This window comes from Dermochelys coriacea, chromosome 7, assembly GCF_009764565.3.
Source record: "Dermochelys coriacea isolate rDerCor1 chromosome 7, rDerCor1.pri.v4, whole genome shotgun sequence".
In the NCBI taxonomy this organism is placed as follows: Eukaryota; Metazoa; Chordata; order Testudines; family Dermochelyidae; genus Dermochelys; species Dermochelys coriacea.
The window spans coordinates 27,520,836-27,538,268 of NC_050074.1; the positions used below are offsets into that span (position 1 = coordinate 27,520,836).

General features: G+C 37.5%; 1 protein-coding gene across 11 annotated transcripts in view; it reads right to left on the reverse strand.

The window, feature by feature from the left end:
• The window catches only part of CACNA2D3 (calcium voltage-gated channel auxiliary subunit alpha2delta 3), a 732,114-nt gene that overhangs the window by 152,956 nt on the left and 561,725 nt on the right, over positions 1–17,433 (reverse strand). For all 11 annotated transcript variants that reach the window (XR_006282707.1, XM_038411603.2, XM_038411604.2 and 8 more), the window contains 3 exons: positions 8,332–8,415; positions 743–814; positions 431–492 (listed from right to left, as the gene is read on the reverse strand). Coding sequence is in view for 10 of the 11 variants with exons in the window: in XM_038411603.2 (XP_038267531.1) it covers positions 431–492; positions 743–814; positions 8,332–8,415 (218 nt within the window). In the remaining variant the exon portion in view is untranslated. The remainder of the gene's footprint in view (positions 1–430; positions 493–742; positions 815–8,331; positions 8,416–17,433) is intronic.

A 17,433-nucleotide genomic window follows, 5' to 3' on the forward strand; every position in this document is an offset into this window, starting at 1 on the left:
GAAGATAGTTCAGGGAAACAAAATATAAAAACCTCAAATAGGAAGTGAAATACTACTGCCATTTATATTGCATTTTTGTTGTGGAAAAAAAATCAAAATGGGGCTCAATATGTAGTTAGTTAAACGGATTATAGTATTTATAGCTCTCCGAGTACTTGCAAAAACCTCTTGTTCAATGTAAACCTCAACTGAATATTTTTTTAACGAAACGTAAGCCATGACAAACACAGTGAGTTTGCCTATGTGAGCTTGCACAAACTTTCCATCCATGGAAAAGCTGAAAGGAATGCTGGAAAGCCTCTTTTCTTTGCTATTTTCAGCATTGTCCAGGAATATTCCTGCTGATGCTCTTTTAATAAGTTCACAAGCTTTGTACAAATGCAAGTACAATGAGTCTGATGAAATGTCTATTTATTATGGTCAGCTCTACCTGAAAGGAGTACCCCTGATGTCTGTATAATAGTAGTCATTTGTCATCACCAATACCCGTTTCTAGATTCAGAACAAGGAAGTCAGAGAAAAGAAAACAAAGTTAGTTTGCTATGAGAAATTTGTAAAAGAATAAATGGTTAGTTTGTGATAAGGTTAATAATGACATAAAAGGTACATGCGTGGCTCAGGATTACTAAAAGCAAGAGAAAAATAATCTTAGTGAAACATATCTATTCCAAATAATCTTCAACCATCATTTCAACATCTGTTTGCTTTACATTTAGCAGGAAGAGCATTTTATACATTGTACCCCTTTGTCCACTGTCTTCTTCACCTCCATAGAAAATTTCCCTGTTTTCCGATTCACCATTGCATTTCGAAGCTGAAATGAGAAAAACATTTTTGTCACTTCCTTCATGTGTATATTTAGTAATTTTCACATCCCAAAGTTCCCAAATATTTTCATTTGGTCACAGCAGTTCTTTGTTTTCATATGGTTAGGACACAATTTTTCAGCAATTACTGCTGCACTTTCAATAAGTGTGTCTGTTAGAGGTGTTATGATAAGGCAGTCCGGTAGGAGGGACATAATCTGTGATTCAGCTATGCCAACAAGCCATACAATGGCAAAGTAATAAAGAATAACTACAGCTATTTCATTTTTCTTTCAACTTGCATTTGGTACTCTACATTAGGCTACATCTTAAATCAACCCAGAAACTGAAACTGGTACAGAATTGGACAGTCCACTAGGTAAGCAATGTCTCACCAGGAACACACAACAGCAGTGATCTGTGATCTGCACTGGCTGCCTCACAGATCCTGTGTGGAGTTTAAAATATTGATTTTTACCTGTAAAGTCCTAAGTTGCCAAAGAATGCCTTCCTGAAGTACCATACTCTCACAAGTCTACTGTTTTAATGGTGCTTGGGCTGGAGCCCCCACAGGGTAAAGGAGGAACAAATGGCAGGGCATTCTTTTTGAGGATCCCTTGGCTTTGTAACTTATTACCCCTATCTATTTATTTGAAATAGGCCATTAAGTTCAATATTTTAGAGCTATCTATCCAGGTTTTTGGGAAGGGAGAAATATGATAAGACCTGCTATTTGGGAGTAATGTGAGTATTGTTTGGATGTCTTTTCTGTATTTGCATGCAGTGTTGTTCTAGTCACATCAATCCCAGGATATTAAAGACAAGTTGAGTGAGGTAATATAATTTATTGGGCCAATATCTGTTGGTGAGAGAGACAAGCTTTCAAGCTACACAGAGCTCTTCTTCAGGTCTGGGAAAGATATTCAATACTCAACAGTGTTACAGCTAAATACAAGGTCGAACAGATAATTTAGCATAAATAGTTGGCACATATTCTAAGGGATGGTTCAAGGTGAAATGGTATTTGGTTATTTACCGGTTTAGGGTTAGAAGCTCCTGATACTTTCTTATCCTGTTGTATTTTTTATTAATGGCACAGGCACAGAGAACTTAGGAAAGATATCTTTATGATATATTTTAAATTAAAATATTGTTCTGTTTGTGGATATTTGTTTAGTAAACAATAACAATATTTGTTATAAATACTTCATAAACATAATTATCATTACAGATTCCCACTAATTACTTATTCATTCATGTTCATTCTGCAGATGAGCTACCATATTTTCAGATATAGTATTATATTTTATCTGGCAAATCAGTTCTGACACTAAAATATGTTCTGTACAGGACAATGAAATAAATAAATAAATGCAGAAGAGTGTTATGAAATGAGCATTTAAATCTCTCTTAAATCATTGCTATTTACAATATTTGGAAACAATGTTGCACCTAGTATTATAGCAACATCCATCCCTTTCCTTCTCCAATACCACATGCCACATATGACAGATTGGTCAATGAGGGCAGATTTCAATGACAATTTGCAAATGTGACCCTATCAAGATGCTATGCAGGCTTTTCTGGTTAGTTAGAATGAGCGGGGCCTGCCAAAGCTTGTCAGTGAAATATCTGTTTATATTTTCATGAAAAGAAATTGAGCATGGCTGAGCTATCAAAAACTGCAATGTTTGTGCTCTTTAAATGTAATTCTAGGCTGTCTAGATTTGAGTTAAGTATTTTACTTTCCTGTTAGTGAGTGTAAAAGAATAATTTTTAGCTGGAGGCATGCATAAAATAAAGCACATATTTTACTGTAGATTTTTTTTTAACAATACATAATAGGCAATTCTGGAAATATTTTCCCATTTTAACTTTTGTGGTTTTGGACTTGGAGAGCTGGTCTTAATTAACAATCTACTTTCTAACATTTAAAGAACTGTTCCATTTATCTTTAACATGTTTTTCATTTCCTCCCCTTTTTGGTGCCTCCAGTTATCTAGGACCCATTCCTCCCACAAACCTCAGGCAAGCCATAGATTTACTAACAGGGCCTCAAAAACTCTAGTCGCATTTATGATCAAGTCTGCTTATGGCATTTAGCATTTTACTTATCTTTACTTATTTGCTTTCTGCAAGTACATTTCTTGGATTTATAATCTGGTTTCTCAGCTCTTCTGCAGTGTCAGCTCTGCTCTGAGTACATAAAGCAAGTACTGCCTCAGATGGCTACAGACACTCAAAACATCATTCAAACTTTTTTAAAAAATACACACACACTTTGTCCAACTACAAATTATAGTAAAAGAATTTTAAGAAGTAACTTCATGAAAAACAAATACTGCAAGGATTTCTATTCCTAATAGTTTTCAGAGTAGCAGCCGTGTTAGTCTGTATTCGCAAAAAGAAAAGGAGTACTTGTGGCACCTTAGAGACTAACAAATTTATTTGAGCATAAGCTTCCGATGAAGTGAGCTATAGCTCACGAAAGTTTATGCTCAAATAAATGTGTTAGTTTCTAAGGTACCACAAGTACTCCTTTTCTTATTCCTAATAGTGTGTCAGTAAGATCAAGATAGTGGCTTCTATAACTTGGGGAAAGAATTAATGAAACAAATACCGCCTCTGAATCTGTTTGCTTATGGCTACCGAAATTCTGAATTCAGCTTTGCTACCTTCTCCTCACTAGGCCACAGGTTAGCTCCTAATTTATGTCTACTGTATACATTTTTGTATTGTATGCCCATTATTATGTATCTTCATGTCCTACTGAGAGATGAAGGAAGATCCAGTGGTTAGATTTCTAGCCTAGGACTTGGGAGACCACTGCTCTGCCACTCACTTCCTGTGTGAAACTGTGCAAGTCACTTAGCTTCTCCATGTCTCAGTTTCCCATCTAAAAACCCTACGTCACAGGGGCTGGGGGAAGATAAATACATTAAATATTGTGAAACTCGGAGATCTACTGAAAAAAAAACCTATATAAGAGCTAGGTATTATTATTTCTGTCAGCCAACACAATCTCAACGCTAAAGTATGAGCTCATTTAAAGTGCTTGGAAAACTGTGAAATCATTAAGTCAATGTGGTAACTAGTGAAAAATTCTCGTACACAACTTCAACAGAAGTGTTTTGTGGAGGTAAAATATGCCAGTAATATGTTTCATGATTACAAGCAGCTGTATGAATAAGCTAATTCTTTACTTCTTCTTGAACTTGAGCAAACAACGCCTATTTGGTCTGGCACAGGGAGAAACAAGAGCATCAAACCCAGGCTCAAAGGCCTTTTGAGCAGCTGAGCAGCATGCCACCTTCAAGTCAGCAAACTGTATCACAAAGCTCTAATTCCTCAATGAAATGTCCAGCAGCCTCACTGACCCTTACTATTACCAAGAAGGGGCTACATTTTCTCCCAGGGAATGGTGATATAAATAATCTCAGAAAAAAACAAAACTAAACAACACCACATTTCAAAACTTTCTGGATAGTCCTTAAGATCTTAGAAGGGTTAAATGAAGAGTGGGATTAGTCTAGGGTTGCCAGGTGTCTGATTTTCGACTGGAACGCCCAGTCAAAAAGGGACCCTAGCTTCTCCGGTTGGCTCTGCCAACCGGGCTGTTAGAAGTCCGGTGAGCAGCGCAGTGGAGGCCCAAGGCTAAGGCAGGCTCCCTGCCTGCCCTGGCTCATTGAGGCTCCTGGAAGCAGCTGCCAGGTCCCTGCAGCCCCTAGATGCATGGGCAGCCAAGGAGGCCCCGTGTGGTGACCCTACCCCGAGGGCTGACTCCACAGCTCCCATTGGCCAGAAACCACAACCAATGGAAGCTGTGGGGGTGGAGCCTGTGGGCGCAAGGGCAGCACGCAGAGCCTCCCCGGCTGCCCATGCCTCTAGGTAAGCGCCGCAAGGATCCCACCCCCCCACATACCCACTCCCTGCCCCAGCCCAGAGTCCCCTCCTGCACCCAAACTCCCTCCCGGTACCCTCAACCCCTGGCACCCCAACCCCCTGCCCCAGCCCGGAGCCCCCTTGCCCACCCCAAACCCCTCATTTTTGGCCCCACCCCAGAGCCTGTTCCCCCATCCAGAGCCCCCACCACCCCAACTCCATGCCCCAGCCCAGAGCTCCCTCCTTCCCCCTAAACACCTCATCTCTAGCCCCACCCCAGGGACTGCACCCCCAGCTGGAATCATCACCCCACCCCCGCACCCCAACCCCCTGCCCCAACCCGGAGCCCTCTCCCACCCTGAACCGCTCATTTTTGGCCCCACCCCAGGACCCGCACCCTCAGCCGGAGCCCTCACCCCCGTCCTGCACCCCAACCCCCTGCCCCAGCCCCATGAAAGTGAGTGATGGTGCAGGAGAGCAAGAACAGAGAGAGGGGGGATGGAGCGAGTGGGGGCGGGGCATCAGAGAAGGGGCAGGGCAAGGGCAGGGCGTTCATTTTTGTGCGGTTAGAAAGTTGGCAACACTAGACTGGTCATTACTTTGATCAGGAAAGTCCACTCCAAACCTTAAAATTCTATTTATCTCTAATCATGTTGCTAAGAATGGTTCTATCTGTAGCCTTCATCATGCATTTCCTTATTTTGAACTGCTCCTCCTCCATCCCTTTTCTTGATCTTTCTGTCCCTCTGTGTATCTGTAGCTCTTATATATGTGGTATGTATAGTTATATTAAACACGGACACACACACACTCCTCCCATTACACAATAAAATTGTAGCTCTGCTGGGCTTGGTTTCAAAAATCTCTATAAAAGTATTCTTTTCACTTTGTGTTTTCTCATATTTAGACATCTGCAAGAATATTTCCAGTTGCAGGTGGCGCTGCCAAAGCATTAGGCCAGGATTTGGAGTTTTACTACCTTTTTCCACAATATTTAACATATTGTCTTTTCAGAAAATATTTGGTGACTAATGATCTACTAGTAGATTTGTAGGCCGTTGTTGTATAAAAAAGGTATCTATTAATGAGATTACTTTTGAAGGAAGGTTTGTTTACTTAAGTATGTGATGATGAATTGTAAGGATTCTGGAACCTGCTAGATTTGACCCCTGTAAGGGAGTTACTATGATGTGTATATATTATGCGCAAGTATCCAAGACTGTGGTTATTAGGGGTCCAAAGCTACAGTACTAAGCCCATATATTTCCTGTCATATACTCTGTATTCCTCAAAACTAAATCATCTTGCTTTTTATCTAGTTTTCACTTTTATATGTTGGGAGCCGACCTGGACCCGGTCCACAAGCTTATTGCTCAATTTAGTCTATTAGTAGTACTAAGAAAACTATTAGGTTTTTTTCGAAACCTGAAACCATGGGAAACTCTGCTTGTTTCAGGGTTCGAACATTAAAAACTAAAACTAGCAGAGTTTAGTCCAAACCTTTTTTGGGCCCCATGAACCTTTCATCAAAAATTGAAATAAAACTCTTTGCTGTCTCTGGATAGACACAAAACAGACTTTGGTTTGGTTTTGTAAGGAAACTTTGGTGACTGTTGGTCACACAATAAGTCTTCTGGGTCTCACATAAACTGCCCAAAATTGAATCCACAGGCAGTGCATAGAGATGAATGTCTGCCAGTTCTATCAGGAGCTTTTCTGGCTTTGTTGTATATTCAGACAAAACCAGAATCCAAGCAGAGCTCCATTGATTTAAATCTTTTTGAACCAAAATCAGTTTGTGTTCAACAAAAAAGCCTGAACTCGCTAACTAGAGTTGTGTGGAATTTGTTGCAACTAAAGCGAGAACACAAATGAGGAAATAAAACTGTATAAACCAACTAGAAGAAATTATAAAATTATACAGGAAATGCTGGGTGGAATCACATTGGGATTAAATACAGAAGGGAAATAGGAAAAAAAAGATAAATTCATGAATGCCTAAAAGGATGCATGTTCAGTCTATTAATAGTAGACTATTAATACTGTAATTTTTGTACACTGGAATTATATTTTTAAAAACATCAGTTAGTTGTAGATACATTAGGTAGAGTGATATGTAATCAAGGATAAGAAAAAGGCAATTCAGAAAACATGAAGGATTTCAGAGATTACAGAAGAACAGTTAGAGAATATGAAAACATGAAGAGGAAATTTTACACATTGGAGGCAAAGAAAAATGCACTAGGTGACATAAGAAATAAGAAGAAATGCTGACTTTACATGAAACCTAAAACCTCAAATATGGAGACACTATGGCCTCTTGAGAGACAATGAGAACAATCTATCAGCAAGAAAGAAAGAAAGAAAGAAAGAAAGAAAGAAAGAAAGAAAGAAAGAAAGAAAGAAAGAAAGATATTGCTAAAACATAAATGAATTGTTTCATTAGTCACAAAAGGAGGGAATGGGCAGTGGCAAAAACCGATATATATTTTGCAACCAAGAAAAAAATATATAAACTTATGTCAGAAAAGGGATCAAGAAATTAGTACGTCTGAAGTCTGACAAAACTCCTGGGGAAGTTGTACGTGATTCATCCCAGATTTCAGAAGGACATGACAAAGTAAATATGGGAACCTTCAGTGTGTGCATTCAAAATCTCTCTGGAAACAGTAGAAGTATGAGGGACTCAAGAGATGCTACTGATATTTGAGAAGGAATCTAGGAAAGATCTATGAAAACACAGACATGCAGGCATGACTTTGGCAGTGGTGAAGTTATGGGAAAAATTAAGTAACAGGGACAAAAAGGGGAGCACCTGGAAAGTTACGATTTAATTAAGGACAGTCAGCATGGATTCACACTAAACGAATCATGCCTAACAAATCAGATTTATTGAGGAAGTAACAGAAGGACCAGGCTAAGGTTAAGCCATGGACATACACATAAGGAAAACTTTTGATACAGTACCGCAAAAAAGACTAAGCCTGCAAGGTAACTAAGAATGGGACAGAGGGTAAACTACAGAGTGGATAGAGAAATATGAGTAATATTTGGAGAGATCTTGTGCATGGCAGCAGGTGAGGATAGAAGGAATTGATTTGTATGATGTTCTTCAAACCTGAAATTAGGTGTTAGGAGTAAATCTTTGATAGAGGCTCCATGCTAGCTACTGTGATCTAAACAGACTCTGGCATCTGTTTTTGTTTGTTTTTTAATTGAGTTTAGTTTGTTCTTTTTATTTCTAAAGGCAGCATGAGCCAAGAGAGCTTCTCCAGAAAGGTGGAGCAGCCAAAATCTGGTCCAGATTTCTCTGTTTGATCTGATAGGTGGGCCAGACCTGAACAAATGTACTGATCCCTAGTGACCAGCACAGTGCCACTGGGTTTGGTAATGGGATGCATGGAATATGAAAATTAGATGATGAATTTTACAGATGATATAAACAGAGAGAGAGAAACATGCATATGTGAAAGAAAGAATCAATATAAAATAGGAGGGTAAATAAGATTCTTAATTAGGTAAAATGGGACTACTGTCTCTGGAGCAGTTAGGTGGCCTCTTTGCTGACTACTTGAACAGTTACCAAGTACAGTAGTGGGATACAACAATCTCTTCTGACAGGCCCTTAAAACAAATCACTTACCACATCATCTCTGTCTTCCCACTCAACCTCAGAAAGATCAACACTGCTGTAGTTGGGTTTTCTTCGCTTTTTTCCTTCTTCATACTAACATTCAAAATAAAATTAAAAAAATTAAAACATTAGGCATGTTATATTTTACTTACACAAAGATCCAATGTCAGATGATTTTACGAGTTGCTGGATGAATACTGGTTAGATGCAATGTACATTTTCAGTGTGTGGTTTAATTAATATAAAGTGAAACACAATGATGCTCAAACATTTTCTGTGAACTGAAAAACCTGCTTACTATACGTTTATACACAGGGCTCCTATGCTGCAATGCAAATCTTTCCCTCAAGCAGAATTCTCCTTTCTGCATATGACTCTAATGTCAGACCCCTTTTAGAAATGTGGGGAAAGTAATACTCCTAATAAATTAGTTTGTTCTCTTTGCCACATTTTATAATCAACTCAGCAATTATACCTTCCACACATTACTAACCATATGGAAACTACATAAGGCCCTGATCTCAAAGTTTATACTAAGTGTCCCAAACTAGCTTTCAGTCAGGCAGGAAGTTATATTTCCTACAATCTTATCAACAAAATGTTTACACATTTCTCTTTAAACAAGATAAGCTGTGAGTCCCGAGAAGCTTGGTGTTAATATTTGCTGATATTACATTTTACCTATGATTTAATAGGAAAGTAATATACTAATAATGGCACGTTATAGTTTTTATCACTACAGCCATTGTTACTCTGTAAATTTCACATTTTAAGTAAACATCTTTAATGACAAATGGGGTGTTTATAATATAGGAAATTCTGCCCTCTGCTGAACATCAGAAATCAGCGACCCCACTAGTTTAAGAACAAACATCTTGAGGTATGGAGCAAGAGAGTGTGTTTTACATAGGATTTCCCAGCTCTCTAAGTGGATAAATTAATCCATATGGTTTTAAGTGAATTGATGGGAACGTATTTGAAACGTGCATACATTTTGCTGACAATGTTTGTGTGCTTTAAAATGTTGAAGACTCATTTTCTAGGCCTTTTACTTTTTATAATGGCTAAAAAGAAAAAAAAAACACAAAACTTTCTACCAAAAGTGGTCAGAGAAACAGGGAGATCTTGGGCAGTTCTGGAATCAAGTTTGTAACTTTGTAGGCTTGGAACGATGGCCCCTCCACCACACAGACTGCAGAGGCAGGAACCTTCAGTCATCTTTTGTGGGGAATACACACTTGCACTTGTGCTAAGCCCAATCTTCCAGGGAGATGCCTTCCTTCTTCAAGTTTAAAACAGACTTCTATTCTCATGAATTTTATTCTGAATTAAAGGAACTGGATATTGAACTCATGATCATATTTGTCTCAGAATAATTTAAAAAATAGAGATGTCAGAGAAGGAATTCCTTCTGGAGAAGCTGCATATTTCTTCCAGGGGATCAGTTGCCCGGATTGTATTTACAACAGAGATGTTGGGGGAGGGGTGGAGTTGTAAACACTGGGTAGTAGTAGATCACAACGCTGCTCTGCCTTCTTACTTTTGTTCACAGTGATTTCGCTCCTCCAATCATTCCCATGGGCAGTACTTGTGAGAGGCCACATCTGATTACTTCCTGAATCAATTCTCATTGTTCTTTTTGAGTAAGACAAACACTTGCCAGGTCCTCTGTGGAAAGCCGTAGTCGAAGGTCACTTCACAAGTTGAGGGCTTAGTTTTTGCACAGTTTTACACTCAGTTTGCAATCCCTAGTGTGGATGCAGTTATACCAATATAAAGGTATTTCAAAACATTCTATAATGATATAAAAATATTTATACTGGTATAACTGTGTCCACATATGGGGTCACACCAATTTACCCAAATCATTATCATTTTTTTCAACTAATTTAGTTAAACTGGGACAAAAACTTGTGTGCAGACAGACCTTTAGATACTGAGCGTTGACAAATACTACATAGTTAGACATGAAGTGGGATAATTTGGGTGTAGTAAACATGGAATAACTCCTGAACTACTGCCAATATATAATTATATCTTTATTTAGGACGTGTCTGTACCAGAGGGGTGTAAATTTTAGTCAGCACAAATGTGTCATGCACTTACTGGCCTGTGTGGACGCTGTTGGTGCATAATAAAAGTTCCCTAGTGTCTGTTAATATAGTCCCCTTTCCAACAGTACTATGTTAATGTGAACTAAGGAACTTTTAGGGTACACCAGCAGCATCCACATGGGTCAGTTAGTGCATAACACTGTGAGGCAGACTACAATTTACACCCTCAGATGTGGACTAAAGCATGCTGTAGAAAAGCCATTACATACATTTAAGACTTTCTGGGGTATATTCTGTTCTCATACATGTGAGAACTGTTACTGAAGACAAAGGGAGCTGGGCTCATGTATCTGAAGACAGAACTGTGCTGTCAAATATGAGGCAACCCAACTATATCATATTGTTTATGGACTTCTTTTTCATACTAACCCTATGGTTTTCATATGTTTCATTTAACTAATATGAATTCAAAGAGAAATGGAAACAGAGTCCAGAGAGCACACATATCCAAAGTATGAGCTATACAGTGAACTGAACCACAGTGGGACTTTTTAACATCCAGAAGACAAGTGTTCAAAAATTCAGAACTTACAGGTAGAAACAAAAATGCATATCTCAAACAAAGTTTCCTATAGCCATGTAAGGAAGAAGAGCAGAAACCTCCTTCAGGTCCAGCAGGGAACTCACCATAAGAGCTGGGCAAAATATTTTTGACTAATTTTTTTTCAATGAAAAAAAATGTAGATTTAGGTCCACCAAAACATTTTGCTAATTTTTGTAGAATTCACTGAATCCTTTCAGTTGCAAAATTAAGCCGAGAATTCTGAGAGTGTCTAAATAGTTTGTTGTGACATTTTAAAAAAGAAACATTTTTACTTTTTGATTCAAAATGACTTTTGAATTTTACTTCAATTGTATTAAAAATATTAAAAGGTAAAAACTTGAAAGTGAAATGAAACATTTCATTGCATGCCTAATAAAACATTTAATCTGACCCAAAATGAAATATTTTACCATTTCCAATTGACCGAAAAATTCAAAAAATTGTGTGTTAGGGCAACCTGAAATTAATTGCTTTTATATACTCTTTGATTTGGCTACCAAAAAAACTAGTTACTCACACATTTCTCCTTGCTGTGCAGATACGGGAAACCCTTAGATACTATAATAACTGTGCTAGACAAAACACAAAAACTTTCATTGACTTCCGTAGGGCCAGCATATGACCTGAAATAGTCACTCCAGCAAACACTTGTGCAAGTGTGTAACTTTTGCATATTTGACTAGTTGCACTATCATATGAGCAAGGTTACACATCTGTGTAAGTATTTGCTGGATTGGGGCCTAATACAGAAAGATGGATAGACAGATTATAGAGCAGTTAATAACAATACTCTTCGGTATATTTAGAACGTCACAAACTGTCTATCTACTCTGTTCTAGTTCCTTTCTCATTTTAGTATTTAACATCCCTCTAAGATTAATTTTTACATACTGAAAACAAAGCTTGGGGTCAATTTACCTATTTAAAAATCTCTTTACAAAATGTAATTCATCCATATATTTTCTTTTTCTACTGAATTTAACCTATCTTTACTTTTGTGTCTGACACTCTGTTGAAATATAAAATACTGATTGAAATATGGAGCCAAACCCATTTGCAAGGTTATACATACTGTAATACACTGAAACAAATTAGTAAAATACACACTATGAAAGATGGAAATTAGGAATTCTACCAAATTAGCTTCCTTTCAGAGCATGCAAGAAAGAGCTAGATTTAAGGTGGGCACTGTTAATCCAGTTTTCAGCCACCACAAAATGTGTGGTGATATTAGTGAATTAACACCTGCAAAATGAAGGATACATGCTGCATTTTTTTTTTAAAAAAACCAACATTTTGAATAGCACACTGGACTTCTTCTTAATCACCTTTTAAATTAAAAACTTCTCTCTCACAAGAATGCATATTTTTGAATAAAATAGTAACCACTTCCTTTGGTCATTATAATGACCTTTATCTTAATCAGTATCTTTTATTTGAGGTTTGGCCAAATTGTTTTAATACTTGATGATTCATGAACAATGTGTGAGGTGTTCTGCTTGAAGATTTTTAAGTCACTTTTTTTTCTGTCCAGTATAAAACTATTTATATGTGCCCTTATTAAACTCTATGCTTTGATTTTTTTCCCCTGAGAAGTCCCCTATGGGTTAGGCAACATCTGCATTTAACATGACTTGGCATGCGATTATAAAGCCACCGTGTAGCAATCTGATTCAAGAGGGAGTGAGTGGTGCCTTAACAACTGAAAATCTCAGGTCTAAGATGATGAGAATAGGGTGACCAGACAGCAAGGATGAAAAATCGGGATGGGGTGGGGGGTAACAGGAGCCTATATAAGAAAAAGACCCAAAAATCAGGGACCTATAAAATCGGGACATCTGGTCACCCTAGATGGGAACTTAGTAGATACATGCTCCATCTGGATAATGGGTAGTAGTGGAGAAGAGTAAACTACTGAAACAGCACCCTCTCAAGTTCCAGTATATTGCAGGGAACTGTAGCCCAAATCCCCAATGGAAAAGTACTGTAGCAAACAATATACTTTGTGACCAAATTCCAAGGACAAGAGTGGCAGAAATAATTTCTCCCTGACCAAAGTATTCTGGCATGAAAGGTAGCAATCAGGAAAAGAACAAAAATTTCTAATTTAAAACTTTATCAAAAGTCTGTTGTGTTCACACCCTTATGGACAAACACTACAGAATTTAATATGAAATCAGTAAATTTTTATAGAAATTCCATAGGGATTTATGGGAATGACACTAAGAATCAAGGATTTGATTCAAAAGTCCATCTCTGTTCTCCAAAACATTTTAGGCACATGCTTAATGTTAGGCACATAGTTAAGTCCCATTGAACTCAATAGGACTTTAGCCTGAGTCTAAAGGTAAGCTTGTGCCTAAATAGTTTGATGAATAGATATGGGCTTAAGTATGTGTGTAAATGCTTTAATGAATTGTGATCGTATAGAAGTGACCAAACAATGAGATTTTATAGACCTATAGATATGCAGTTATATTGAGCCATCATATATCATTCTAAACTATCCTATAAGGTTTTTTTAATATAAAAATTATTTTCTATTTTATGTAAGACTTTTCCATACAGATTTTTTTAAGTTACTAGGAAACTCAGACATTACAGACATACTGTAGTAGTTCTCTGGAGAGCTTGGTTATTGTTGTCAGTTCTCTAAGGTTCTGGACATTAACATTAAAAATCATTTATGGTCTGAAGTAATTCCTAGTACACCCAATGGAAAGACCCTCACTGTTGTATTGGGAACTCATATAACACTGAAATTTTCCATGATGCTTAACAAACAGAAGGTTAGTAGCTGAGGACTTTACTCAGCCACTGACCCAAGTAGTGAGTTATTGCTTGGTGTGCAGAGAGATTGCCCAGGCTGCACCAACCTTTAAAACAGCACAGACTATTCCTGCCACTACTCCCCCAAATGTGGCCTGCCTGCTCTGTGGGCTTGTGCACATGGTTGTGGTACACAGCCTCTCTCCTCCTCGACCCCTTTGAGTGGTATGCTCCTGCAATGGGGGACTAGTCCCTTCACTTCCCCAAATGGAGTACTGTGTCAGGCTCTTGCATGGGCCATATAAGTAAGTGGAGATCCTTTGAGTCCCCCTTCTCTCCATCTAATGGCAAACTTCAATGGTAGTTCTTCCAAGCATGGGCTGAGGAAAAAGCCACAATGTAAGGTTCTCAGCATTTGGTTCACAGATGAGACAATTGTCCTGCCCTGAAGTGCTTACAGTCTAGATAAGATAGGACAAACGCAAGACAAACCAAGAGAAAACAGTTCCGGAAAGGATGAGTGTGAGGATTATTAATGTTGAGAAGAAGGCAGGAGGGACTGTTTGAAGAGGGATTTCATACCCTTATGTCTGGAAAAAATACCTTCCTGTTCCATCCATTTACATTAAATCATGCAAGAGGACTGAGCGTTCAGTTAATATGCACTGCACTGCCCTGAAACACTCTGCCTAGGGATGTGAGTGTGAGGCTGCATCCTTTCTCCATTTAAATCTCTGCTGTCTGGCCTTTAAACCATTTATTTCATTTGCATTTTCTCCTAGCTATATGGTCCTGATTTGTCTCTTGTAGTACTTGTGCTTTGTGACCTGCATTTATTTTGTGACTTTGAATATCTTTTATTGAGCTCTGCTGGACCCTGGATTTGTAGAGCACTTGGAGATGTTCAGTCATAAAAGGTGCTTGTAAAAGAAAACTCCTAGCATTAAGATTAAGAAAATGTGACTTCTTTACTTTCTGACAAGTGAAAAAGAACTTCCCTTTCAAAAGAAAGGCTCATACATAAAAGTCTATTATTTAAGACTTTAATCCAGAAGTTCTTAGGTTATGGTTGGCAATGAAGACCAGTTATTTTTGACTGATCATTCATGCCAGCTGGCAGTGAGAAACTGAAATACTGTAAAAAATCCAGCAATATTGCAAAAGCTGACAAGGGTAGCCATGTTGCTTAAAATGGTGTATGTGTGTGGAGAGAATGGGGGGAGGGGGGCGGGAAGAGCAGGAAATATACAACCTTCATTTTTCAAGTAAGAAAATAGTAGGGGCAAATAGATGTGTCCTATACAGTAAGATTCCTCTGTCTAAGTAATGCAAGAAAATCATTTTCACGCCATACCTGTATTTCAAGGATTCTGTCAACTTAAAGACATACATGTGTGTGTGTTTTACAAATAGTACAAAAAATGTCTAAACTGATGACATGGAAAATATGGAAATAGTACAGGGGAAGGTGGAACCAAAGAAATAGAACACAGCTTTATGTCACATGACTACCAAGACTGGGTGAACAGAACATTGTTTTAGATCATATCATCAGCTAGATCACAGTTGATTAGTAAAGTGACATGTATTTGATTCATTTCACTGAAAAAAAAAAAAAAAACATCCAGGTTTACAATTTTATTTGCATTCTCAGAACCTTATTTGGGATTATGTAAAATTGATAGCTGCTTATAATTATTTTGGGTTTCAGCTGAAATAATTAAAAGCATCTGCCTTTATCTTAACACTACCAGACTTAAACCCATGAGCTTGGTTTTACCTAACTTCAAACTGAAAACTGAAAGCAAAGAATAAAGAAACCTTTGCATATTACTAACAAATTTCCAGTGATTCATTTATATGTACAACCAGTTATTCGAACAGCCTGCAAACCTTTAATTATCTTTTAAATACATGTAATTTAGAACTGCTAATTAGATAGCAATTTAATGCTCTCAGGGATTCAGATGCTCTGTCTTTTTAAAAATGTAAACTCCAATAGGAATAATCATTGGCATTCAAGTGATTGATTTTTTCAGTTATTTAAATGAACATGAGGCATTTACACTGTTCAAATCATTTAAATATTCTCCTGTCAGCTGCAGCTGTAGAGTTTTACGGACTCTGAATAAAGCAAGGGTAAGTGTAGGTTATCTTACGTTCCAGGCGGGACTCCCCAGAGAGGAATGAGATTTGCTGCTTATGAAAGGCTAACACTGCTTAAGTGGGGCATTAATGTTTCCTCTGAGACTTGGATTTCTCTGTTTTCTATATTTGGAGAAACAAATTTTCCCAGAATTTACAGCTCTGAAAGACTTAATACTAGTTTAGCAATCTTTAAATACACAGGTCTTTTAGCTATATACAATATATCATGGCATTTAATGTTTTAATTTAAACTCATTGACTTACTCTGGTAGCCAAACTGCCAACATATTTAGGTGAGGGTTTTATAATACATGTATAGCCTTTGTTTCCTGAATATACCTTCCCCTATTAGGACCAATCTTTAAAAAAATAACATAAAGATGTGCATCAATTTGAGGAAAGCAATTTATCAATTAGACTACATATCACAATGATAGAAAACATTTATGTATAACCATTCCAAATACCATCATTGCGAGCATTCCTGAGCTAAAGTTAAGAGTGTGTTTCAGTTTTCCCATGAGGATACAACAGTTTGATTTAAACTTAGACATGTTATAAAATCCTTAGTCAAAACCAAATAAGAAACTAACTCTGGTGCAACAGTATTTAAATTCTAACTCATCATGGATTATATAGCATTTATCTATAGCATGACACATTCATGATCTCAAATTTAGCAAAAATAAAAAGATAGAATATGATGCTTCTCAATTCAATATTTTACGTGGTCATCTGTGAAAAACAGAGAAATTAAGAGGCTCTCCTCCCCAAATGAAATTATTAGTGTATTCAATCCCATAAAGCAAAATCTCTCATTCCTTTTGTGAACAACAGCCCAGATTCTGATGTCAGTTACAAGGGAAAAGAACCAGAGATTCTATGCAGTCCACTAGGGACTTCACTATTAGTGATCAAATTTCTGTGGAAGGTGCTCAGATACTGTGGTGATGGCCGGCAGTACAAATCCCTAAAATAGACAGATAAGATAGTTACTAAGGTATAAACCCAGAGTAACTGTATTCACTACAAATTAAATGACCTTCCTGAATTTCACTGTAACCCCTCCATCTTCTCTTTAAGAACCATGTCTCCTGTGACACTACAAAAACTGGCTAACCAGTAATGGCTAGGCTGAGGGGTAATCAGGTATTGTTGATGTTTATATTTTTAATTATTATAAAAATTGTATATAATTTGATTGTAATCCTCTCTCCAGCCCTTAGTATGTCGATTGTCTTCATAGACTGGAAGCTCTTCAGGATAAGTACTATGTCTTCCTGTGTGTGGACAGTGTCTAGCACAATGGACGTACTCATAGAATATCAATAAAAAACAGCAATATAAATGCATAAGTGTAAATGGGATAGAAATCTTTCCTCAGGTGTGCAAATTTCAAGAATCCATAAGGACTATGGTAAGCCAATTAACACTGATTTGAAAAACCTAAATAAAAGGAGCAAAATCAAATGTATTTATTGTTAAATCAATGATTCCTAGGTTCATACAGATATGAAATTGTGCATGATTAAACAG